Source organism: Microcaecilia unicolor, chromosome 13 (genome assembly GCF_901765095.1).
Source record: "Microcaecilia unicolor chromosome 13, aMicUni1.1, whole genome shotgun sequence".
In the NCBI taxonomy this organism is placed as follows: Eukaryota; Metazoa; Chordata; class Amphibia; order Gymnophiona; family Siphonopidae; genus Microcaecilia; species Microcaecilia unicolor.
In genome coordinates, this window is record NC_044043.1 from 25,285,565 (window position 1) to 25,312,926 (window position 27,362).

Below are 27,362 nucleotides of genomic sequence, written 5' to 3' on the forward strand. Positions count from 1 at the left end.
GGTGGAGTTGAGTTGGGGGAACAGAGAGGGATCAAAACGCTGGCGAATGAATCCGGCGTTATACCAGAGTAGGGAATTCCAAACTTACCTGAGAAAGAGTTGGACAGACTATATAATGGATAATGATGCACAGTCAGTAAGCCCAAGAATATTCTGGGAGGCCGCTAAGGCAGTATTACAAGGGAAAATCATGGCATATGTCGCCTCCCAAAACAAGAACCGAGGACAAAAAATAGATGCCCTTACAGTAAAATTAAGGGAGGCTCGCAGAGCCCTTATTGGGCACCCCTCTGAGTCCAACAAAAAAGCATATGCGCAGTGCAGAAAAGAGATACAGGGAATTTTGGATGAGAGTGCGATCTACAACATAAAATTGTATAAATACAAGTTACATCAGTGGGGTAATAAAACTGGCAAGCTGCTGGCAACACTAGTAAGACAAAAGGCAACACGAAAATTTATCAGTAAAATCAGAGCAAGGAATGGGAGAACCAGTACAACGCTAAGTGACGTTCAGAGAGAATTTGTGAACTACTACTCGTCATTGTATAGGGAGGGCCCATTCCCAGAGGAACAGTGTGCGGACTTCCTAGCAGGGGTGGAACTCCCGTCCCTGACGGAAGAGCAGCAGCAAACGCTAAATATGCCAATACAGGGGAAGGAGGTCCAACAGGTCATTAAGAGATTGAAGCTGGCAAAGGCACCAGGCCCTGATGGGCTGGGAGTGGAATATTATAAAATACTCCAGGATGTTATTGTAGCGCCTTTTATTTCTATGTGTGAGGATGTGAGGGAGATGGGGGCTATGGGAACAGTACTTAACCACGCACACATTGTAATGATCCCCAAACCAGGAAAGGATGAAGAGCTGGTAGGGTCCTACAGACCTATTTCCCTGTTAAACCAGGATGTAAAGATCCTGGCAGCAGTTCTGGCAGATCGCTTGGGGAAGGTAGTCCCCTGCCTGGTGCACCCTGACCAGGTAGGATTTGTTCAGGGGCGCTTTGCATCAGCTAATATTCTCAAGGTAAGCCGCATTTTGATGGAGAGAAGAGGGATAAAGGGAGATGCTATAGTGGCCAGCCTGGATGCCGAAAAAGCTTTTGATAAGGTGGTGTGGAGGTACATGTTTTGGATAATGAAACGGTTTGGCATCCGGGGGGAATTCTTGGAATGGGTTCAGGCGTTGTACAGTGGACCAACAGCCCAAATTATAATTAACGACTCCTTGACTGAAGGATTCTCTCTGGGGGGAGGAACAAGGCAGGGATGCCCACTATCGCCCCTATTGTTATTTTGACGTTGGAGCCGCTGGCAGCAAGGATACGACAGATACAAGGCTGAAAGGAATTAAGTGGGAGAAGAGGAGTATAGAATTAATTTATTCGCAGATGACATGCTGCTATTGATGGATGAGGCATCCCGCACATTGCCAGTGGTGATGGATATCATTCAATCGTTTGGGGGAGTTTGCGGGCCTGAGCATAAATTTGAAAAATCAGAGGCCCTACCGGTTAGTAGCCCATGTAAGATTAAAGAATCGCAGAACTTTCCTCTGAGGTGGGCCCAGAATGGCATTAAGTATTTGGGGGTCTATCTTGGAGCAGAACAATTATGGGTGTATAAAAAAAATGTGAAAGACAGACTGGAAGAGGTAAACGATTATGTCAACGGTGGAAAGATCTACCATTAAATTTTCTAGGTAGAATAGCTCTAGTTAAGATGGTGATGCTCCCCAAGCTAATATACCCACTGCAGATGCTCCCGTTATGGGTGAGAAACGCGGAGGACAAGCTGTATAAAAGTGTTATAGGCACGTTCATTTGGAACGCAAAGCGCCCCAGAATATCGTTTGCAAAACTGACCCGGGGTAAAGGGCAAGGGGGCCTTAGATTGCCAGACCTGAGAGGGTATAATGTAGCAGCTTCATTACGCTGGATCCATGAGCTGATCTCGGGACAAGAGTACTATGCCCCCCCGGGATTCTGGGAGAGCTGGTGTGGTCTGAATGACCCTTTCACAGTGCTGGAATCACGGGAGGTGCAGGGAGCAAAAAAAATAGTGGAAAACCCGTACGTGGCAACCTTACAACTGGCTTGGAGATGGTGGAGAGAGAAAGGAGGGGCAGTGAAAGGAACCAGCCCATTTTTGCCACTGGTAGGGAATATGGCCTTCCCCGCAGGAATGGGAGGGTCAGTGTTCCAGGGTTGGCGGGAGAGGGGTTGTAGATTTATAGGACAGTTTAGGAAAGATGGAGAGGACGCATTCCCCACTTTTGACATGATCAGGCATGAACTGCAGATCCCTGGTTCTCAGTTTTTTGCATATTTACAAGTGCGAGATTACATCTTGAGCATGGAGCGAAAGAGTAAAAGCCTTACTCGCTTTACACAATTAGACCATATATTCCTACAGATGACGCCACTTAATAACAAAATGGCAGGGTGGTACCAGGTGATTAGGGAACATCAGAGAGCACCCCACTTAACACAACTAGCGGAGGTGTGGAGTAGGGACATAGTAGAAGAGGTTACAGTGGAGCGTTTGAGTGCGGTGTATCGCAGCCTGGGAAAAATCACCCCAAACGCAGCCTTACAAGATATACAATATCGAATTATAAACAGAGTACATATCACTAAGGTAAAAGGGAAGCAGCTGGGTATGTGGGAGGATGACCGGTGCAACAAATGCAAGAGCAGGGTAGGAACATTCTTGCACTCGTTTATGGAATGCCCATCATTACATGCATTATGGGTGGGAGCACTAGGGCTGGTGGAAAACATTTTACAACGCCAAGTGGAGTGGAAGTACTCGATCACTCTGCTAGGATGCGGAGATTCACTTAGAGAGCAGAAGCTGGGAGTAGCCCAAGGTAAATTTGTGTTGTTAGCAATGATGTTGCTTAAGAAATGTGTGTTAAAAACATGGGTGGATGCTGAACCTCCGCACCTAGACATGTGGAAAAACTATATGATTGAGATGGCCAATTGGGTGCGTCTTACCCTCAAATTTGCTGTTTCATGGAGGAATCGCCAGTACAGAGATATTTGGGGGAGAGCACTAGATCTGCTTTCGCCGAAGGGCCCAGTAAATGGTGATCAAACAGGAAGTAGCATGGAATAATGTAATAGCAGCCTTTGGGGAAGGGGGGAAGGGAGGGTGGGGGGAGAGGGATTAAATGATGAAAAGATATGAAGACTAGAATGAAAGAGAAATGGATATCTGTTCCTGTGTTTTTTTTTTGTGTTTTTACATTGCCCTTTTGTAAAGATGTTATCGCATTGAAATTGTAATGATCTGACCTTGTAATTACAAGATATTCTTGACTTCATTCAACAATAAAAACTATTTAAAAAAAAAAAAAACTCTGGGATCTACACGCACCTAATAATCAACCAACACATGAAAAAGGACACACACTGGACATCATTACACACAAATTCGACCCAGACTTAACCCTCCTACTTACAGATACAAGATGGACACCCACACCATGGACAGACCACCATAAAGCGATGGTCTCCCTCCACTGGCGAAAAATACACAGAAACGCAATTAACAAACATGAACGAACAACATACACCACGAGAGGAAAAATAGACCCCACAACATTCTGGCAACAGGTCTACCAAAGCGAATGGTCAACAAATACAGACACCATCCAATTCCTCCAAGAATGGGACGACATATGTAGGACAACATTAGACACAATCGCCCCAATCCAAACTAGAACATCACACAGGAAAAAAACAAATTCATGGTTCACCGAAGAGCTGAAAAAACTCAAAACACAAGTCAGAAAACTAGAACGAGCATGGAATAAAAAGAAAGACGAACACACACTGAATGCCTGGAAATCACTCAGGAGGAAATACAAATACACCATTAAACAGACTAAAAGACTACACTATAAAACAATGATTGGACCAAACTACAAAGACACACACAAACTCTTCTACCTCGTAAACAAATTGCTAGACACCACACCAGTAACAACTAACAGCAAAGATACACCAGGGGTCGATGACCTCGCGAAATACTTCAAGGAAAAAATCATACAACTACGGCTCAAAATACCCACCAGCCCTACGGAATACACAACACTCCTAAATTGTCTAGACCCAGAAGACGGAATATACCCAGCAGACAGGATCTGGACCGAATTCGAACTATTATCAGAGGACCTCATCTCTAAAACGCTCAAGAGATTCGCCAAATCCCAATGCAAACTAGATATCTGCCCAAACAACCTCATGAAATCAGCCCCTCAACAATTCATAATAGACCTAACTAACCACATGAATTTCATGCTACAAAACGGACTTTTCCCAAAAGAAAAAGGAAACATTCTACTCACCCCAATACCCAAAGACACAAAGAAAAACATAAGTGAAATAACAAACTACAGACTAGTAGCATCTATAGCATTAATAACCAAAATAACCGAAGGGATGGTTACCAAACAACTCACAAACTACCTCAACAAGTTCTCCATACTACATGACTTCCAATCAGGATTCCGGTCTAATCATAGCACAGAAACAGTGTTAATTATCCTAATGACCAAATTCAAACAAATGATTGCAACCGGCACTAATATACTCCTGCTACAATTTGACATGTCAAGTGCCTTTGATATGGTAGACCACGAAATCCTATTACACATTCTCGAATACTTTGGCATCGGAGGTAATGTTCTAAACTGGTTCAAGGGGTTCTTAACCTCACGTTCATATCAAGTCACATCAAACTCAACTACGTCAGCTGCATGGACACCTGATTGTGGAGTACCGCAAGGATCCCCCCTCTCACCAACTATTTTCAATCTAATGATGACCCCCCTGGCAAAACTTTTATCTAACCATAACCTTAATCCACATATATATGCCGATGATGTAACGATATATATTCCATTCAAAAAAGACATCAATGAAATCTCTAACGAAATCAGCCAAAGTCTACACATCATGAACACCTGGGCAGATGCATTCCGGCTGAAACTGAATACAGAAAAAACTAAATGCCTCATACTTACCTCCCAATACAACACAAATAAATTTACCGCCATCAACACACCTAAACTAAATCTGCCAATCTCAGAAACTTTAAAAATCCTTGGAGTCACCATCGACCGCCACCTAACTCTCGAGACTCATGCGAACAACACAACAAAAAAAATGTTCTACTCCATGTGGAAACTGAAAAGTATTAGACCATTCTTTCCAAGATCTGTCTTCCGCAGTCTAGTGCAATCACTCGTACTCAGTCACCTGGACTATTGCAACTGATTATACGCAGGATGCAAGGAACACATACTGAAGAAACTTCAAACAGCCCAGAATACAGCAGCCAGACTCATCTTCGGAAAACCAAAATATGAAAGTGCAAAACCCTTATGGGAGAAACTACACTGGCTACCACTCAAGGAACGCATCACTTTCAAAGTATGCACCTTAGTCCACAAAATCATTCACGGTGAAGCCCCTGCATACATGTCCGACCTAATTGACCTGCCACCCAGAAACGCTAAAAGATCGTCTCGAACCTTCCTCAATCTCCATTTCCCTAAGTGCAAAGGCATAAAATACAAAGTACTGCACGGATAGACTTTCACATACATGAGCACACAATTCTGGAATACACTACCATGCAGCCTGAAAAACGACCTACGAACTGACCGACTTCCGCAAACTACTAAAGACTTATCTCTTCGAGAAAATCTACGGCAAGGATCAAAACACATGAAGCCCATACAATCTCATAGACACGCGCCAATACACTCTCTGAAATCTCTTCTCCCCGCGCTCTCACCACTCCCAAACCCTACCCACAGATAAAATTGTCAGACCTCCCTGTTCCCTCGATACTGCTCTGTCCCCCTTTCAACTCACCACTGTTATATTCAACTGTTCCATCCCCTAATAATATCCTGCATTTACTCTGTCTTATATAACTCTTAACATTGTAACCCATTATTGTACTGCAACTGATTGTACTTCCATTATTTATAATGTATTGTAAGCCACACTGAGCCCGCAAATAGGTGGGAAAAATGTGGGATACAAATGCAAATAAATAAATAAAAATAATAAATCTAGCCCAGTATCCTGTTTCCAACTGTGGCCAATCCAGGTCACAAGTACCTGGCAGAATCCTAAACAGCAGCAACTTCCCCCATGTCCATCTCAATAAGACTGTGGACTTTTCCTCCAGGAACTTGTCCAAACCTTTTTTTAAACCCAGATACGCTAACCGCTGGTACCACATCCTCCGGCAACAAGTTCCAGAGCTTAACTATTCTGTAAGAAAAGCCTCAGGAAGGTGGAGTGGGGCCTGGCAAACTCTGCCGTATATGATTCCTGTTAATACCAACCCTGGGTGGCTAATACCATATCTTAGAAACATGACGGCAGATAAGGGCTGTATGGCATCCTCAGTCTGTGCATCCTCAGTAACTACTAACTGCTTTTCCTAAGAGATCCCACGTATCTGTCCCACGCCTTCTTGAACTCTAACACAGTCTCCGTCTGCATGACCTCCATGGGAAGCTGTTCCACACAGGAGAAAGGCATGCATGACCACATGTGTTCTTTGTAAGACCTCCTTCATGTTTAAAAGCTACTGCTGTTGCTTCTTGTTGCAGACTTTTGGCTTTTATGCACACGTGTGTTCACATCCCTTCCCCAAAGAGCTTACAATCTACCTGGGGCAATGGTAACACACCGTGACCAAAGAAGATCTGAAGAATCCTCATTTCCCTGATTCCTCACTCTCTTGCTGCCCTACTGGAGAAACCCATCTTCCTGCAGTCACTTTCTGTTGGACATATTAGCCATGTACATGGAGACCAATACCTCCAAATGCACCTAACTTAACAAGCCCACCCCATCACACATTTATCTATGCTAGACATCTGTGGGAAACATTTAAACAAGAAGCCTTGAATTTCCTGACTTGCTTTGATATGCTTCTCTTACTTTATTATTATTATTTTTATATATAACCGCTTTCTTCTTTTCATGCACTAAAAATTCTATTAATTGTTCACAGTGTGGCAGGAGCGCTTTTCTCAGGGATAATTGGAGACACATTATTTAAAACGTGTTATTAGCGATTTAGTTATATTCCCAAACTGCAGAAACAGCTGAAACTAGCAATTTTGATAATTATTTCTGAAAAAGTTGCAATTAAGATTACAGTTAACATAATTAATCATTAAATGTGTGAATCCCATTTAGCAAGCCGTGTATTCTGACGGGATCATTTAGAAGAACTTTGATTTTTTTTTTTTAAATGGGAGATTTAATCTGCCGGTTTCTTCCCCTCAAAACTCATCTCTCCTTTCCCCCTCCCCCCCCCCCCCCCCCCCCCATTCTCTGTGGATAACAATCTCATCCTCCCTGTCTCATCAGCTCATATCCTTGGGGTCATCTTTGACTCCTCTTTTTCTGCACATATCCAACAGACTTCTAAAACCTGTCATTTCTTTCTCCATAATATCACAAAAACTTGTCCCTTCCTTTCTGAGCACACTACCAAAACCCTTATCCACACTCATCACCCCTCGCTTAGACTTTCAACTTGCTTCTCACAGGTCTCCCGCTGAGCCATCTCTTTCTCCTTCGATACTTTCAAAATTCTACTGCACGACTTATATTCCGCCAGTGTTGCTGTGCTGAAATGAACCCTCTCCTCAGGTCACTTCATTGGCTCCCTATCCGTTTCCGCATACAGTTCAAACTCCTCTTATTGACTTACAAGTGCATTTAGTCTGCAGCTCCTCAGTACCTCTCCACTCTTATCTCTTCCTACACTCCTCCCCAGGAAATCTGTTCATTAGATAAATCTCTCTTATCTGTACCCTTCTCCACTGCCAACAGCAGTACGTCAAGCTCCATCTCTGGCTGTCTTCAAATCTAGGCTAAAAGCCCACCTTTTTGAGGCTGCTTTTAACTGCTAACTCCTATTCACTTAGGCCCAGATGCACTAAATGTTTTTCATCGTTAAATGAGCCCTTAAGGAAGAATTTCCTATCCTTTCCATGCACTAAAGCCTATTTTTCGACGGCAGTAGCAGCTAACGAAACTGGAATGCAAATGAGAAACTACCATTGAAATGTAGACAATTCGGAATGCACTAACCATACCGACGATAGCAACGATTCACTTACCGCCAGAAATTTAACGTCAGCTCAGACCTGTTGTTAAAGCCTGAGCTGTCATCTCCCCACTGCCCCCTGCACGATGAAAAACCAAATTGCTGGCATGTTTTAAAAGAAAAGTGGCTCCCTGCTGCCCTGTGCCTAAAATAAAAAAGGAAACTAAATTAAAAAAGGATTGGGAGGGGGCAAAGGCACTCATCAGCAGCGTCCTGTATGGATGGCCTTGCCTTGCCCCCCCCCCCCCCCCCCCGAAGTCCCCGCTGCTCCGTTTGTGAAATAAAAGCTTTTAAAAATGAAACCTTTGCAGTTGCTGGGCTCCCCCTCCCTTCCTGTGTCTCTCTTCTTTAGTCGGCAATGCTCCGCCTCCTGCCCTCCTCCACCTCCGTGCCCCACCCCCCCGATTTCATCCCCGCCGCTCCCCCCCCACCGGACCCCCCCTCCACCATAATGGCCGGTGCAGCGCCTCTCACCTATGTTTGAAGGCGCTGCACAGGATGGATCAGCTATTCTTTAGCTCTTCTGTCTCCTCCGATGGCTCCTTTTTCTTCCTGTGTCCACCCTCCTCTGACGTCAGTTATCTACGTAGATAGCTGACGTCAGAGGAAGGCGGACACAGGAAGAAAAAGGAGATATCGGAGGAGACAGAAGAGCTAAAGAATAGCTGATCCATCCTGTGCAGCGCCTTCAAACATAGGTGAGAGGCGCTGCACCGGCCATTATGGTGGAGGGGGGGTCCGGTGGGGGGGGGGAGCGGCGGGGACGAAATCGGGGGGGGGGGGGGGGCACGGAGGTGGAGGAGGGCAGGAGGCGGAGCATTGCCGACTAAAGAAGAGAGACACAGGAAGGGAGGGGGAGCCCAGCAACTGCAAAGGTTTCATTTTTAAAAGCTTTTATTTCACAAACGGAGCAACGGGGACTTCGGGGGGGGGGGGGGGCAAGGCAAGGCCGTCCATACAGGACACTGCTGATGAGCGCCTTTGCCCCCTCCCGATCCTTTAATGTTTGTGGAGACATGCAGGGGAAAGTGGGGAGCCACGTGTTTGTGTTTTCTTTTTTTTCTTACGTTTCTGGCATGTGCAGAGCAGCCAGCATAACGCTTGGCTGCTTTGCGCATGCTTTACAAGCCGATTACCGACGGGGATTAGTGCATCGTTCTTTCCAATACCGCACCAAACTTTTTGGGGCTGTGTTTTTGGAGCATGCTTCGTTATTTGAGATTCGGTAAAGGTTTTTACGTTTCTGATTTTTTTACGTTTGCTTGATGCATCTACCCCTTATTCAGTACCCATATCTGTTTTATCATTCCCACCTTAAGTAATTCCCTTATTTGTCCTGATTAGATTGTAAGCTCTGTCGAGCAGGGACGGTCTCTTCATGTTCAAGTGTACACCATTGTGTACATCTAGTAGTGCTATAGAAATGATAAGTAGTAGTAGTTGTGGTCCAAATACTTGCACATTCCCAGTGGGGTGGGATGGCAAGGTGGTAACATCCCAGATTGTAAATGTCCTCAGTCTTAGGAAAAGATGAACATGTGACTTTCCTGATCTCATGACTCAGACTTTAACCACAAAGAGGTTGATATTAAGCCCACAGCAGTCAGTGTTTAAAAAGCAGATCCCCATGGATTAGAAACAATTGGATATTCAGCACCAGTATCTGGATACTGACTGGCACTGAATATTCAGGAATCAGTGCTGACCAGCACTGGTATGGAGCTACTGGTGGTATTCAGACTGCTAACTAGATAACCCCACCACTGGCAACCAGTGGAGATTTTCATAACTTGGGGGAACTATCAAATATACCTAGATCACATATAAGATGGATTGCTGTATTTTGAATGGTTCTGAGTCTTCTCAATAAACATTTTGTATAACCAAGATATATAATAACTAGTAAAAAAGGCCCGTTTTTTAAACAAATGAAACGGGCGCTAGCAAGGCTATAGAGAGAGTGAGAGTGTGTATATGTATGTGTGTCTGTGTGTGTATGACACAGAGAAAAGTGTGTGTGTGTCTCTCTGTATCAAAATGAAGAGACAGCAGTGAAATTTTACATAGGACAGCTGAACCATTTGAGGCGTGTTTGTGTGTCTGTGTGAGAGAGTGTGTATATGTGTGTGGGTGCGTGTGTGTGTGAGATACAGACAGTGTAAGTGTGCATGTGTGTGAAAGTGAGTGTGAAAGGGTAGGGTCAAAATGAAGAGACAGCATTATAATTGCACATAGCACAGCACAAACATTTGAGGCAGTTCTTGCCTTATCTCCCCTGCCACCCCCTCCATACCCAACGATTCGTTCCTTGTCTTCCATCCCCTCTGTGTCCCGTGTATATGTGTGTGTGAGAGAGAGAGAGAGAGGTGCTAGCAGTCCCTGTGATAGTGGCAGGTCAGTTGCTCATTATAGCCAGTTAAGAGTGAGAGTGTGTGTGTATGTGTTGTTTTTTTTCCTTCCCTCATATGCCCTCCATGTCCATTGTTTGTGTGGAGAGCAGAGATCTATATGGTCCTTTTAGCGTTGCTGTTGACGTCGCGTAGCAACTGTTGCTGCTGGTTTTCATTGTTCCGCGATGTGTCTTATGTCACGTTCCGTCGCTTAGTAACGGGTTCGCGATGCGATTGGTTGATTGTCATTGGTCCGCCCTCGACGTCATGACGTTTTACGTGGGGGGCGGGGCCAACACTCATGGGCGAATTCCTGGTTTCACCACCATGCATTTAGAACGTTGGGACGTGGAAGCTTCAGAACGTTGGAGGTGCGTTTTATATAGCGAGATAATCAAGCTTTGTAAGCACCAAACTTGAATTAAAAATTGGAATGACTCTAAGGTAAAATATTTCCAAATATGTCTTAAATTACTCAGAGCAGAGCCGGTGGTGGGAGGCGGGGCTGGTGGTTGGGAGATGGGGATATTGCTGGACAGATTTATACGGTCTGTGTCAGAGCCGGTGGTGGGAGGTGGGGCTGGTGGTTGGGAGGCGGGGATAGTGCTGGGCAGACTTATACAGTCTGTGCCAGAGCCGGTGGTGGGAGAAGGGACTGGTGGTTGGGAGGCGGGGATAGTGCTGGGCAGACTTATACGGTCTGTGCCAGAGCCGGTGGTGGGAGGCAGGGATAGTGCTGGGCAGACTTATATGGTCTGTGGCAGAGCTGGTGTTGGGAGGCGGGGATAGTGCTGGGCAGACTTATATGGTCTGTGCCCTGAAGAGAACAGGTACAAATCAAGGTAGGGCATGCACAAAAAGTAGCACATATGAGTTTATCTTGTTGGGCAGACTGGATGGACCGTGAAGGTCTTTTTCTGCCGTCATCTACTATGTTACTATCATCCAAAAGCTTACCTGAGATTCCCTAGACATATTTTCACATTTTTCCAGTTATAAGTTAGACCGTTGTCATGCTGCTACGGGTGATCCGGAGTAGTGAGCCCTTGAGCTGCGGCCAGAGACCGGCAACAGCAGGAGAACCACCCAAGCGGGAAGCGAGGACAAACACCAACAGGCTGGTACCAGGTACAGGAGTCTCGAACTGGTTTGGCTGGACAGAACGCTGAAGCAGACTTGGCTTGGCTGGACTGGAACCAAATGCTGGAACAGACTCGGCTTGGCTGGACTGTAACCAAATGCTGGAGCGGACTTGGCTTGGCTGGACTGGAACCAAATGCTGGAACGGGCTTGTCTGGACTGGAACCAAATGCTGGAACGGGCTTGTCTGGACTGGAACCAAATGCTGGAGCGGACTTGGCTTGGCTGGACTGGAACCAAATGCTGGAGCTGACTTGGCTTGGCTGGACTGGAACCAAATGCTGGAATGGACTTGGCTTGGCTGGGCTGGAACTAGATTCAGGATATTCACACAAGGTAGACACAAGCAGGGTAGGGCAGAAGTTAAGGACAAAGAGGGTGAAACAACCAGGAAGGGAACTAAAGCTGAAGACAGACAGAGCAGAGGCACACAGTAAGGAACTGAAGCTAGGCAGGGCAGATGCATTGTAAGGGACTGAAGCTAAAGACAAACAGGGCAGAAACAACATTAAGGAAGCTAGAACTGAAGACAAACATTGCAGCTACAAACAGTAGGAACTGAAGCTAAAGACATACAAGATAAGCACTAGCAGAGCTAGAACTGCAACAAGCACTCACAGACGAAAGCACATCTGAAGACCTCTGTTGCAAAGGCAAGTCTGACAATTCTCAGGAGCTTAATGAAGGCAATTACAGATGAGGTCACAGGTGAGGCTTGGCAGCAGAAACACCGGGGCAGGTCTGGAGTGCTGGAACATCAGGACCGGAATGGAACCTGGAAGATGTCTGAGAAACAGGAAAAAACAGTCCACAGCAACCACGGGGCCCAGTCACCCGGGGGCAAGGTGAGTGTAGACATGGAATACATAAGTAATGCCATACCATACTGGGAAAAGACCAAGGGTCCATCGAGCCCAGCATCCTGTCCACGACAGCGGCCAATCCAGGCCAAGGGCACCTGGCAAGCTTCCCAAACATACAAACATTCTATACATGTTATTCCCGGAATTGTGGATTTTTCCCAAGTCCATTTAGTAGCAGTTTATGGACTTGTCCTTTAGGAAACCGTCCAACCCCTTTTAGGAAACCGTCCAACCCCTTTTTAAACTCTGCTAAGTGTTTAAAACCGTTTAGTAATTAGAAAGATGGCTTCAATGAAATATCTTTATTTATTTTTTATTTGTTACATTTGTATTCCACATTTTCCCACCTATTTGTAGGCTCAATGTGGCTTACATAGTACCGGAGAGGCCTTTGCAGGCTTCGGTGTGAACAAATACAGGGTGATGTTGTGGTAAGATCAAGTTCATGTGGCACAGCCACATTAGGGAGTCGGAGAACGGAAGAGATGTGTTATGTCCATTACGTGCTTTAGTTTGGTTGTGTTGCAGAGATTAGGCATTTAAGTTGGATCGGTAGGGTATGCCTTTTTAAACAGGTTGGTTTTTAGAGATTTCCGGAAGTTTAGGTGATCGTACGTCGTTTTCAAGGCTTTTGGTAATGTGTTCCACAGTTGTGTGCTTATGTAGGAAAAACTAGATGCGTAAGTTGATTTGTATTTAAGTCCTTTGCAGCTTAGGTAGTGCAGATTTAGATAAGTTCGTGTTGATTCGGTTGTATTTCTAATTGGTAAGTCGACCAAGTCTGTCATATAACTCGGGGTTTCTCCGTAGATGATTTTGTGAACCAGGGTGCAGATTTTGAAGGTGATGCGTTCTTTGATTGGCAGCCAGTGTAGTTTTTCGCAGAGGTGTTTTGCGCTTTAAAATCGCATTTTACCAAATATAAGCCTAGCTGACGTGTTTTGAGCGGTCTGAAGTTTCTTTAAGGTTTGTTCTTTACATCCCGCATAAATTCCATTGCAGTAATCTAAGTGGCTTAATACCATTGAATAAATCAAGTTGCGAAATGTTTCCCTCGGGAAGAATTGCTTCACGCGTTTGAGTTTCCACATTGAGTGGTACATTTTCTTTATTGTGGATGCCACTTGGCTCTCTAGTGTTAAGTTACAGTCCATTGTAACGCCGAGGATTTTCAAGCTGTCTGAGATAGGAAGGGTGTGATCTGGGGTGTTGATACTTGTGGGGATGTCCGTGCTGTGTTAGGATGAGAGGATGAGACAATGAGTTTTTTCTTTATTGAGTTTTAGTTGAAATACATATGCCCATGAATCCATGATGATCAGGCCGAGCTTGATTTCGTTGGTGATTTCTGTCAGTTTGGTTTTGTAAGGAATGTATATTGTGACATCATCTGCATATATGAAAGGGTTAAGGCCTTGGTTGGATAAGGACTTGGCAAGTGAGGTCATCATTAAGTTGAATAGGATCGATGATAGCGGTGATCCTTGTGGTACTCCACAGTCTGCTTTCCACGGTGATGATATGTTTGAATTTGATTTTACTTGATATGTTTTTGTGGTTAGGAAGCCCTTGATCCAGTTAAGTATGTTTCCACCAATCCCGAACTTATCTAGTAATCTTATTAATATATCATGGTTTACCATGTCAAATACACTAGACATGTCGAATTGGAGGAGAAGGATGGTTTTGCCTGTTGCTGTTTCCTGCTTGAATTTGGCTAGAAGAGTGAGTAATACTGTTTCTGTGCTGTGGAGGGGGCGAAAGCCTGCCTGTGATTCGTGTAATATTGAGAATTTCTTTATGTAATCTGTAAGTTGTCTTGTTACCATGCTTTCCATCAGTTTGACCACCAACGGGATAGATGCTACTGGACAGTAGTTAGTGACAGTGGCGTTCCTAGGGGGGGGGCGGTGGGTGTGGTCCGCCCCGGGTGCACGCCACTGGGGGGGGGGGTGCCACACGCCTGTCGGCACCGCTCGTTCCATGCTCCCTTGGCCCCGGAACAGGTTACTTCCTGTTCCGGGGCAGAGGGAGCATGGAACGAGTGATGCCGACAGGCGCGCGGCACCCCCCAGCAGGTAAAAATGCACCCGGGGGGAGGTGTTGTTTCGCCGGGGGAGGAGAAGGTATCGTTTCGCTGGGGGGGGGGGGGGGGGCACATCGCCGATCCGCCCCGGGTGTCAGCCACCCTAGGAACGCCACTGGTTAGTGATTTTGTTTTTTTTTTTTTCTTGGTATCTTTTGGTATTGGGGTGAGTAGGATATTGACATTTTCCTTAGGGAAGAGACCTTGCTGAAGCATGTAATTTAGGTGGGATGTAAGGTCTGCTATGAAGCGGTCAGGGACGAATTTCATTAGGTAGCTGGGACAGGTATCTAGTTTACAGTGAGTGTTGGAAAACCTACTAATCGCCTGGGTAACTGTTTCGACGGTAAGGAGGGTGAAGTTTAACCAGGTCCGATCTGCAGGGTATTCTCCAATGGTTGGGTCATTAAGGAAGTTTTCAGTGTTGGTGTTGTTCTGAGGTAGCGTGTTGCGTAGGCTTGCAGTTTTTTTTATTGAAGTACTTCACAAGTTTATCTGCAGATGGGATGTCTGTATTCGTGGTAGACCAAGTTGGTGTCTAGGAGTTTGTTCACAAGTTGGTATAATTTCTTCATGTCTTTGTAATTTGTCCCTATTTTGGTTTTATAGTATGATCTTTTGGCCTGTCTTATTACGTATTTGTATTTTCTTTGTATTTGTTTCCATGTGTTGAGTTTATGTTCATCTTTTGTTTTAGTCCATGCTTGTTCGAGTTTCCTGGTTTGTGTTTTTAACTTTTTCAGTTCATCGTTGAACCTCAGTTCATCATTGAACCATGGTATCGAGTTATGCTTGCGTGGGGTTCTTGTTCGTAAGGGCGCAATTTCATCTAGTATGCTTTTGCATCTTTTGTCCCATTCTATGAGGTAGTATGGAGTCTGTTTGTGCTGCCCATTTGTTATTGTATATTAGTTGCCAAAATGTTTTCGTGTCTATGCTGTAGGATGTGTGTTCTAGTATTCGTTGTACACCCTTCTTCCGCCAATGTAGGGATACGTTTAGTTTGTAGTGGTCGGTCCAGGGTGTCTCTGTCCATTTAGTATTTGTTATTGTTAGGTTCTGGTCTGTTGAAAGTTTGTGTGAGATGAGATCAAGTGTGTGCCCTTTGACGTGGGTTGCTTGCATTTGTGGCCATTTGAGATCGCATAAACTGAAGAATTCCTTACATTCTCGTGCGTTGATAGAGTTCGGGTCTTCTAAATGAAGGTTGATGTCTCCTAGTACTAGTGTATTGGAGTTGGTTACACATGTGTTTGAAATGAAGTTCATGAAGTTAGTCTGGCCTTCGTTCCAATTACCTGGAAGTCTGTAAAACAAGACGAGGAGGAGTGGCCTAGTGGTTAGAGCACCGGTCTTGCAATCCAGAGGTGGCCGGTTCAAATCCCACTACTGCTCCTTGTGATCTTGGGTAAGGTGGGACCTCTCTACCACCTACAGGGATGTGGTAGAGAGGTCCCACCACCAGCCGGGTACTCCTGTTCCTGGGACCTGCCCACCACAGGATGTATTATCCTCTCGCACCGAGGATATGTCTCCGATTACAGCCCACAGGGGAAAAGATAGGATCGCTGTTGTAGTTGGCAACTCAATCATTAGGTATGTAGATAGCTGGGTGGCTGGTGGACATGAGGATCGCCTGGTGACTTGCCTGCCTGGTGCGAAGGTGGCAGACCTTACACGGCACCTAGACAAGATTTTAGATAGTGCTGGTACCAACGACGTAGGAAAATGTGGGAGAGAGGTTCTGGAAGCTAAATTTAGGCTTTTAGGAAGGAAGCTCAAATCCAGATCCTCTAGGGTAGCATTTTCTGAATTGCTACCTGTTCCACGCGCAGGGCCCAAGCGGCAGGCAGAGATCTGGAGTTGCACCGTGGTTGAGACAATGGTGTGGGGAGGAGGGTTTTGGATTTGTCAGGAACTGGCCAGCATTCTGGGGAAGGGAGAGCCTATTCCGATCTGATGGGCTTCACCTTAACCAGGGTGGGACCAGGCTGCTGGCGTCAACTTTTAAAAAGGAAATAGAGCACCTTTTAAACTAGAAACGGGGGAAGGCCGACAGTCGCTCAAAAGCGCATGATTTAGGAGCAGGTATCTTCTGAGGATATCACCCAGATAGGGAAAAAAGGGGTAATGCGAGTAAAGATGACAAATAAATCATAGAGGATCAGATGGACTTAAATAAAATTAATATTGACCAGACAGAAGACAACATATTAATAATGCCATGTATTAAACGTAATAAAAAAAACGGAACAACAAGCATACATTGAAATGTCTATACACAAATGCCAGGAGCCTGAGGCATAAGATGGGAGAGCTGGAGTACATTGCACACAATGAAAAACTGGATATTATAGGCATCTCTGAGACCTGGTTGAAGGAAGATAACCAATGGGACACAGTCATACAGGGCTACAAATTATATCATAGCGATAGGGTGGATAGGATTGGAGGAGGGGTAGCATTGTATGTAAATGAGAACCTTGACTCAGATAGGCTGCAAATATTGCAGGAGACAAAACATCTATTGGAATCCTTGTGGATTGAAATTCCATGTGAAAAGGGGAAAGGACGGTGATAGGAATGTACTACCGTCCGCCTGGCCAAGACGAGCAGACGGACGCGGCAATGACAAGGGAAATTAGGGAAGCGAATAAAAAGGGCAATGTAATATTAATGGGTGACTTCACTTATCCGGATATAGACTGGGTGAATGAAACATCGGTACACGCAAGGGAGGTGAAATTTCTTGATGAAATCAAGGACGGCTTCATGGAACAGCTGGTTCAGGAGCCGACAAGAGAAGGAAAAATACTAGACTTAATCATTAGTGGAGCTCATGATCTGGTGCAGGGGGTAACGGTGTGAGGGCCGCTTGATAACAGTGATCATAATAGGAACAGTTTTGATATTGGCTACGAAGTAAGTGAACTCAGGAAATCAAATACACTAGCGTTTAACTTTAAAAAAGGAGACTACGATAAAATGAGAAGAACGGTGAAAAAAAGACTGAAGGGAGCAGCTGAAAGGGTAAAAAACTTGAATCAGGCGTGGATGCTGTTCAAAAACACCATCCTAGAAGTACATGAGACTGGGGGGATTGGGTGTCCAAATGGCAGATGAAGTTCAACGTTGACATAGTAACATAGTAGATGACGGCAGAAAAAGACCTGCACGGTCCATCCAGTCTGCCCAAGAATATAAATTCATATGTGCTACTTTTTTATTTGTACTGTCCTCTTCAGGGCACAGACTGTATAAGTCTGGCCAGCCCTATCCCCGCCTCCCAACCACCAACTCCGCCTCCCACCACCAGCTCTGGCACAGACCGTATAAGTCTGCCCTGCACTATCCTCGCCTCCCAACTACCAGTCCCGCCTCCCACCACTAGCTCTGGCACAGACCGTATAAGTCTGCCCAGCACTATCCCCGCCGCCCAACCACCAGCCCTGGCACAGACCGTATAAGTCTGCCCAGCACTAGTCCCGCCTCCCAACCACCAGCCCCGGCACAGACCGTATAAGTCTGCTCAGCACTATCCCTGCCTCCCACCACCGGCTCTGGCACAGACCATATAAGTCTGCCCAGCACTATCCTCGCCTCCCAACTACCAGTCCTGCCTCCCACCACCAGCTCTGGCACAGACCGTATAAGTCTGCCCAGCACTATCCTCGCCTCCCACCACCAGCTCTGGCACAGACCGTATAAGTCTGCCCAGCACTAGCCCCGCCTCCCAACTACCAGTCCCGCCTCCCACCACTGGCTCTGGCACAGACCGTATAAGTCTGCCCAGCACTAGCCCCGCCTCCCAACTACCAGTCCCGCCTCCCACCACTAGCTCTGGCACAGACCGTATAAGTCTGCCCAGCACTATCCTCGCCTCCCACCACCAGCTCTGGCACAGACCGTATTAGTCTGCCCAGCACTATCCCCGCCGCCCAACCACCAGCCCTGGCACAGACCGTATAAGTCTGCCCAACACTAGTCCCGCCTCCCAACCACCAGTCCCGGCACAGACCGTATAAGTCTGCCCAGCACTATCCCTGCCTCCCACCACCGGCTCTGGCACAGACCGTATAAGTCTGCCCAGCACTATCCTCGCCTCCCACCACCAGCTCTGGCACAGACCGTATAAGTCTGCCCAGCACTATCCCCGCCGCCCAACCACCAGCCCCGGCACAGACCGTATAAGTCTGCCCAGCACTAGCCCCGCCTCCCAACTACCAGTCCCGCCTCCCACCACTAGCTCTGGCACAGACCGTATAAGTCTGCCCAGCACTATCCCCGCCTCACAACCACCAGCTCTGGCACAGACCCTATAAGTCTGCTCAGCACTATCCCCGCCTCCCAACTACCAGTCCCGCCTCCCACCACCAGCTCTGGCACAGACCGTATGTCTGCCCAGCACTATCCCTGCCTCCCACCACCGGCTCTGGCACAGACCGTATAAGTCTGCCCAGCACTATCCCCGCCTCCCAACCACCAGCCCCGCCTCCCACCACCAGCTCTGGCAAGCAGCTTGTTTAGTATGATCCGCCTCAATCTGAGCAAGATGATGTAAAACAAGTTTTAAAAAACGTATTGATAGCTGGATCCATAATTTGAGGGTACCAAGTCGATTTTGGTTTAAATACAGAAATATCAATTGAAGGAGCGTGCTCCGAATTTTTTTTTTTTTTTTTTTTTTTATCTGTAATGTTTTAACAAAATGGTAAATCACCACTCTGGTTTTAAAGGGCTCATATTCAGTAGCCGGTACAAATCCCAAACCTAAATTAAGAATATTTTGCTGTTCAGTTGTTAATTCCTCACCTGAGATGTTTATTACTGAAGAATCATGATTTAACTAGTAAAAAAGGCCCGTTTCTGACACAAATGAAACGGGCACTAGCAAGGTTTTCCTCGGAGCGTGTATGTTTGAGAGAGTGTATGTGAGAGTGACTGTGTGAGAGAGAGAGAGTGAGTCTGGTTGCGAGTTTGTCTGTGAGAGAGAGTGTGTGTGAGAATGAGAGTGTGTGCAAGTGCGTATGTGAGACACAGTGTGAGAGAGAGAGAGACTGTGTTTCACACAGATACAGTGTGTGCGAGAGAGAGAGAGTGTGTGTGAGACTGAGTGTATGAGACCAAGAGAGTGTGTGAGTGACTGTGTGACACAGAGAGTGAATGTGATACAGTGTGAGACACAGAGTGTGTGAGAGACAGTGAGAGAAAGACATTGACTGTGAGAGAGAGAGAGAGAGTGTGTGTGTGACAGAGATGCCCCCCCCCCTCCCTCCCTCCCTCTCTCTGGTGTCTGAGCGTTGTTACTGTGCAGGACGCTGAGCTCTGGCTGTGCTTCAAGGAACTGACCAATCCTATTTAATAGAATGCACCTCCAACATTCTGAAGCCGAGAAACCTCGTGTGGTTGGTCACTTCTGCTTGTGGCGAACCCGAAGTATGTGATGTCAATTCAGGAGATGGATACAGAGAGCAGGAATGCCTCAACCATGCAGTCTGCTTCAGAATGTTGGAGGTGCGTTTTATTATATAGGATATGCCCTGCTGGCCAATCCCTGATCTCCCTGATTTTTTAATCCTAAGGATGCATGGTTTACCACCCTCGATGTTACAGCACAAACAAAAAAAAACAGCACCACGGGCCTTTAAAAATGGAACACATTTCTTTAATGAATGAGCCTTGACAAAAAGACCCGACACGGGCCGTGTTTCGGTGACTAGCACCTGCGTCAGGGGTCACAGTGATGACGTGGAAAACTTGGGGAATAACTTTCACTTTCTGTATTTTTTTTTTTTTTTCATCCATTTTGATACAGAAAGTGAAAGTGCCTTGGTGCTTTGTAGCTTTTACTACATGAGACGTGGGGTAAGGAATAATATATTGTAGAGGAATATATTCGAGTTATTCCCCAAGTTTTCCACGTCATCACTGTGACCCCTGACGCAGGTGCTAGTCACTGAAACACGGCCCGTGTCGGGTCTTTTTGTCAAGGCTCATTCATTAAAGAACTGTGTTCCATTTTTAAAGGCCCGTGGTGCTGTTTTTTTTGTTTGGACTTTAGTTTGTACTTTGTTCCCTCTCTTTTGTTATATCCACAGCACTATATACAAACACACCTCAGGAGGCAGCATTGTTGATCATTAAAGAAAATTTGGAGACGGGGAGGATGAGAGGGTTTATCAGCAGAAATAGGGCATAGGGGAAGAGGAGAGGTGGGTTTAGGGGGAATAGAAGCTCAGTCTTAGCCATGTTCAAAAAAATCAACATGTGAAACAAACTGAAAAATTAGTCAAAGAATTGGAAAAATTAGTTTAAAATGATCTGAACATTTTGTTTGGCCATGCAGATCCCTGTTTGGTGGTGAAATAAGTAGATGGTATGAGTCCATCCTTTATTTTCTCTGGTGTTTGTTTCTCTGGGATGCATTGGGTGTTAATGACTGTTCTAATTAGTTCTGTATGAGCCTTATTTGATTATCATTCGTGGCAACTGTGAACTGTGGTAATTTTGAGGCTTCCATGCACACAGGAAAAAGCTAGAACCACTTTTCAAAAACACAAAATATAAAAGCTTTGGGGCTTCTGCTTGGGTTCTGTTGTCAACTTAGACTATACTATGTGAGCAGAGATGTTAATCTATCCCTTACTGAACACTTCGGTTAGTAGATAACACCAGCAGATAGATTCCGTCCTAGGCTTTAAAATTGGTTATTTGGGGCTATTGCACATTCTCAGATCTTGGATTTGAAGTTGTGGGTAAGGGAAATGTTGGTTTCTAAGTTGTTTCCATAAGAATAGCTGTACTGGGTCAGACCAGTGATCCTTGTAGCCCAGTATCCTCCTGCCAACAGTGGGAAATCCATTTCATGCTACCAATCCTAGGGCAGTGATACACAGAAAAGACAAGAAACCTCTTCAAATTATTTTACATTTGTCTTTTCTCACTTTAGGTGAAGCAGATAATGGAGGAAGCAGTGACGCGGAAGTTTGTACATGAGGACAGCAGTCACATCATTGCACTGTGTGGTAAGTGCCACATTTCAAGTCATGTTGGTCCCAGGCTTTGGTTTCTACATCCTTCTGTCTTCTGTTACTCACTCACCAAGGTCTCATGTCCATTTGATATTTCTACTCTCTCTCCATGTCCTCCTTCCATCTCTGTACCTCTATCTTCCTCCATGTTTAGTATCTCCCTTTCTCCGTGTCCCTATATTTCTCTGTCCAGCTTCTCCCCTCTCTTCTTCCCCAGTGCCAATATATCTCTACCCTCTCTGACCCTACCCCATCCAGCTTCTCTCCCTCTCACTCCCTCTCTCCTTGTGCTGTACCAGCAGTTCTCTCCCTTCCCTCCAGTTCTCTTCCCCCTCTTCCTCCCACGTCCAGCAGCTCTCTCTCTCCTTTCCATCCAGATCCCCTCCTCCTCTTCCTCCAACAGCTCTCTCCCATCCAGAGCCCCTCCTCCTCTTCCTCCCATGTCCAGCAGCTATCTCCCTTCCCTCCAGTCCCTTCTTCCTCTTCCTCCCTTGTCCAGAAGCCCCTTCTCTCCCTCCTATGTCCAGCAGCTCTGTCCCTTCCATCCAGTCCCCTCCTCCTCTTCCTCCCTTGTCCAGGAGCTCTCCAGCCCCTTCTTCCTCCCTTGTCCAGCAGCTCTCCAGCCCCTTCTTCCTCCCTTGTCCAGCAGCTCTCCAGCCCCTTCTTCCACCCTTGTCTAGCAGCTCTCCAGCCCCTTCTTCCTCCCTTGTCCAGCAGCTATCCAGCCCCTTCCTCCTCTCCCTCCCTTGTCCAGCAGCTCTCCAGCCTCTTCCTCCTCTCCCCCCCTTGTCCAGCAGCTCTCCAGCCTCTTCTTATTTATTTATTTATTTGTTGCATTTGTATCCCACATTATCCCACCTCTTTGCAGGTTCAATGTGGTTTACAATACATCATGAATAGTGGTAATACATGAGGAATTATACATTTAGTAATAGCAGAAGTGTTTTGGTACATGATAGTGAAATGACATGGTAATATTATAACAAGCAAACATAATAAGAGATATATAGGAGAAATATAAGAATTAAGGAGCGTGTGCATTTAGTGATAACAAAAGATTTTTGGGTAACATGAAACTGAGAAGAAAGATGATAGTAACATGATGCTGAGAAAAAAGATGGTAGTAGTTTGACAACCAAATAAGGTTGGGGCATTTCTGGATATGTGTATATAGCGTTCATGTTTGTTGATCATTTTTGTATGTCTTGTTGAAGAGGTGGATCTTCAGTAGACTTTGGAAGTTAACTTGTTCATAGGTTGTTTTTAGGTTTTGCGGCAGCGCATTCCAGAATTGTGTACTCAGGTAGGAAAATGTTGATGCAGGCATTAGTTTGTATTTAAGACCTTTACAATTTGGGAAGTGAAGATCAAGGAATGTGTGGGATGACTTTTTAGCATTCCTGGGTAGTAAGTCTATCAGATCTGACATGTAAGCTGGTGCTTCTCCGTGAATGATTTTGTGAACTAAGGTGCAAATTTTGAACGTGATACGTTCTTTGAGTGGTAGCCAGTGCAATTTTTCTTGTAAAGGTTTGGCGTTTTCGTATTTTGTTTTACCGAATATGAGTCTAGCTGCCGTGTTCTGGGCTGTCTGAAGTTTCTTGATTATTTGTTCTTTGCAGCCAGCGTAGAGTGCATTGCAGTAGTCTAGATGACTGAGTACCATTGATTGTACTAGGTTGCGGAAGTCAGATCTTGGGAAAAAAGGTCTTACTCTTTTTAGTTTCCACATTGAGTAGAACATCTTCTTGGTTATGTTTTTCACGTGATTCTCAAGTGTTAGGTGTCGGTCAATGGTAACCCCAAGAATTTTTAGGGTGTCTGAAATTGGAAGATTCAGTTTTGGTGTTTCAATGGTGGTGAATTTGCTCGTGTTATATTGTGAGGTGAGTATTAAGCATTGGGTTTTTTCTGCATTGAGTTTCAGCTTGAATGTGTCCGCTCATGTGTGCATGATGTTTAGGCTTTGGTTGATGTCATTGGAAATTTCCTTTAGATCTTGTTTAAATGGAATGTAGATCATTACGTCGTCTGCGTATATGTATGGGTTAAGGTTTTGATTTTTGAGGGAGAGGTTCTTCCTCTCCCTCCCTTGTCCAGAAGCTCTCCAGCCCCTTCCTCCTCTCCCTCCCTCCCTTGTCTGGCAGCTCTCCAGCCCCTTCCTCCTCTCCCTCCCTCCAGCCCCCCTATCCTCCCCCCAAAAGTCCAGCACTTACTTTAGTTCTGCCTTCCTGACCCAGCCCCAACCCAACATCCCTCACTGTAATGTTGCTGCCTTTTGTCCCGCGGCTCCAGGTACGGCCGTCCCGGAGGCAGCGTTCAGCGTTGCCTGTCTGCCCTGAAATTCTTCTTCTCCCCAGGCTCCGCTGCCTCAGTCCCTGCATTCTTATTTTTTCAACCGTCGTGCAGCACTGCCATTCACGACAGGCAGTTCCGCTCCCCTTTGCCGCGTCCATCCAGCCCTCTCTGATGCACTTCCTGTTTACGTAGGACCATATGGACACGGCAGGGGGGAGTGGAGCTGCTTGTGTGAATGGCAGTGCTGCGCGACGAATGAAAAAAAGAATACAGGGACCGAGGCAGCGGAGCCTGGGGAGAAGAAGAATTTCAGGGCAGGCAGGCAATGCTGAACGCTGCCTCCCGGATGGCCATACCTGGAGCTGCGGGAGAAAAGGCAGCAACAGTGAGCGAGGGATGTTGGATGGGCGGGCCTGGAGGGAAAGTGGCTGGGCCTGGGCCGTCCAGGCCTGCCTGTGGCTACGCCCCTGCCTGGAACTACAGTTTGACGATTGGTGGGAGGGGCGAGGGATAGAGTTGGATAATAAGTTGTAACCAAAGTTTGTCTATTGATTATGATCTGTGTTGAAGCTTTAATAAAAAGGATTTAACCATAATCTGGTATTGCCTTAGTTATGGAATTTACCCCTTTGTTGTTTGACGTTGTTCAATAATACTTTTTAAGTAATATCTAAGAGGTGCTAGGGTAAAAACTGAATCTTTTACAAGGAAGGGGAATTAACAGAAGAGGTTGGTGGATAACAACTGTGCCTTTCTGGATGGAAGCAAAAATGGTGATGGTGTTCAAACAGGAGTGGGATGTACACAGAGGATTTTAACACTGGATCAGTGGCACACAGGTAAATTGAATAAATGACAGCATTGAGAACATAAGAATAGCCATACAGGTTGATAGCAGATTGGAGCAAGGGGGAGAAGTCACCGATCACGATTCTGGAACAGAGCTTCGTCCAGGGATATGTTCTAGATGCAGCCCTCTGGGCCTCAATCCTGGCCAAAACCTATAAACAATTGATATCAAATCCATTCATTTTGCACCTGTTGATACTGTGGAGCTCCTTAAAATATAAGTTGCGTGGGACCAGAACTCTGTCGACTAATGCGCAGATTACGCAGGAGCCTAGCTTCCCAGCTGGCCGACAGGGACTAGTATTTGCAGTTTGGGCTCGTAGAGGACTGGTTAGATTCTGGGAACTAATGGAATCAGGGGGCATGAGGTCTTTTGGGGAATTAAAGGAGTCCCATAACTTGCCAGCGTCAGACCTCTTCACTTATTTACAAATTAAACATTTCATTATTGAGCAAGGATGGTTAAAAGCTGATCCAGGCGAGACTGAACATCTGGAGGATCTGTGAGTCACTGTAGACAGGTTGAGGAGGACTATTTCTTTCTTGTATCGTTATATAAGGGGAGATAGTTTTGTTAAATTATCATATATGTGTGCCTGGGAACAAGATTTGGAATGCGAGTTAAGCACGGCTGAATGGATAGCGGTATGTCTGGAGGTGAAAAAAGCATTTGCATGTGTTCTGATTAAAGAAAATGCATATAAGGTATTAAGTAGATTGTACTATACACCTAATCGGGTGAAAATAATGTACCTGGATGCCAGCGATCAATGCTGGTGTTGTGGAAAGGCTGTTGGCACATTCTTTCATGTTTGGTGAGCTGCCATCTTTGGAAAAATTTTGGTCGTAGGTGGTGCGTAGTCTAGCGATAGTCCTGGTCTCTGAGTTTCTCCATGATCCTAAGTGATGTCTTCTGGGCTGGGGGAACAGAAGAGGACTAAAATGGCAGCGGCGTATAAAGCGACTTTGCTTGTTGAGAGCGAAGACAATCATTGCCTCTCCCTGGAAATCAAAGACTGGACCCACTAAAAAGCAGTTGCTAACAAAAGTCAAACTGGTAACCGAATTGGAGAAACTGACAGAAAGTAGATCAGGGCGACTTGATCAGGAAGAGACAGAATGATCACATTTGGACTGTATATTAGATGCAGAGTGAAAGATGTTGTTCATAAGTACATAAGTAATGCCACACTGGGAAAAGACCAAAGGTCCATCAAGCCCAGCATCCTGTCCACGACAGTGGTCAATCCAGGCCAAGGGCACCTGGCAAGCTTCCCAAACGTACATTCTATTGTGGTTTTTTCCCCAAGTCCATTTAGTAGCGGTTTATGGACTTCTAACCCCTTTTTAAACTCTGCTAAGCTAACCGCCTTCACCACGTTCTCCGGCAACGAATTCCAGAGTTTAATTATGCGTTGGGTGAAGAAACATTTTCTCCAATTTGTTTTAAATTTACTACACTGTAGTTTCATCGCATGCCCCCTAGTCCTAGTATTTTTGGAAAGCGTGAACAGACGCTTCACCTCCACCTGTTCCACTCCACTCATTATTTTATATACCTCTATCTTGTCTCCCCTCAGCCGTCTCTTTTCCAAGCTGAAAAGCCCTAGCCTCCTTAGTCTTTCTTCATAGGGAAGTCGTCCCATCCCCGCTATCATTTTAGTCGCCCTTCGCTGAACCTTTTCCAATTCTACTATATCTTTCTTGAGATGCAGCGACCAGAATTGAACACAATACTTAAGGTGCGATACAACAACATTTTAACATCCTCACACCTGTTTTCCATATCTTTCCTAATAATACCCAACATTCTATTCGCTTTCCTAGCCGCAGCAGCACACTGAGCAGAAGGTTTCAGTGTATTATCGATGACGACACCCAGATCTCTTTCTTGGTCCGTAACTCCTAACGTGGAACCTTGCATAACGTAGCTATAATTCGGGTTCTTTTTTCCCACATCCATCACCTTGCACTTGCTCACATTAAACGTCATCTGCCATTTAGCCGCCCAGTCTCCCAGTCTTGTAAGGTCCTTCTGTAATTTTTCACAATCCTGTTGCGAGTTAATGACTTTGAATAACTTTGTGTCATCAGCAAATTTAATTACCTCGCTAGTTACTCCCATCCTAAATAATTTATAAATATATTAAAAAGCAGCGGTCCTAGCACAGACCCCTGAGGAACCCCACTAACTACCCTTCTCCATTGTGAATACTGCCCATTTAACCCCACTCTCTGTTTCCTATCCTTCAGCCAGTTTTTAATCCACAATAGGACATTTCCTCCTATCCCATGACCCTCCAATTTCCTCTGTAGACTTTCATGAGGTACCTTGTCAAACGCCTTTTGAAAATCCAGATACACAATATCAACCGGCTCCCCTTTGTCCACATGTTTGTTACGCCTTCAAAGAATTGAAGTAAATTGGTCAGGCAAGATTTCTCCACACAAAAGCTGTGCTGACTTGGTCTCAGTAATCCATTCTTTTGAATGTGCTCTGTAATTTTGATCTTGATTATAGTCTACAATTTCCTCAGCACCGACGTCA

General features: G+C 45.6%; 1 protein-coding gene across 4 annotated transcripts in view; it reads left to right on the forward strand.

Moving 5' to 3' along the window:
- The window catches only part of SGSM2 (small G protein signaling modulator 2), a 551,979-nt gene that overhangs the window by 73,029 nt on the left and 451,588 nt on the right, over positions 1-27,362 (forward strand). For all 4 annotated transcript variants that reach the window (XM_030185728.1, XM_030185727.1, XM_030185730.1 and 1 more), the window contains exon 2: positions 21,586-21,661. In XM_030185728.1, coding sequence (XP_030041588.1) covers positions 21,586-21,661 — 76 coding nt within the window. The remainder of the gene's footprint in view (positions 1-21,585; positions 21,662-27,362) is intronic.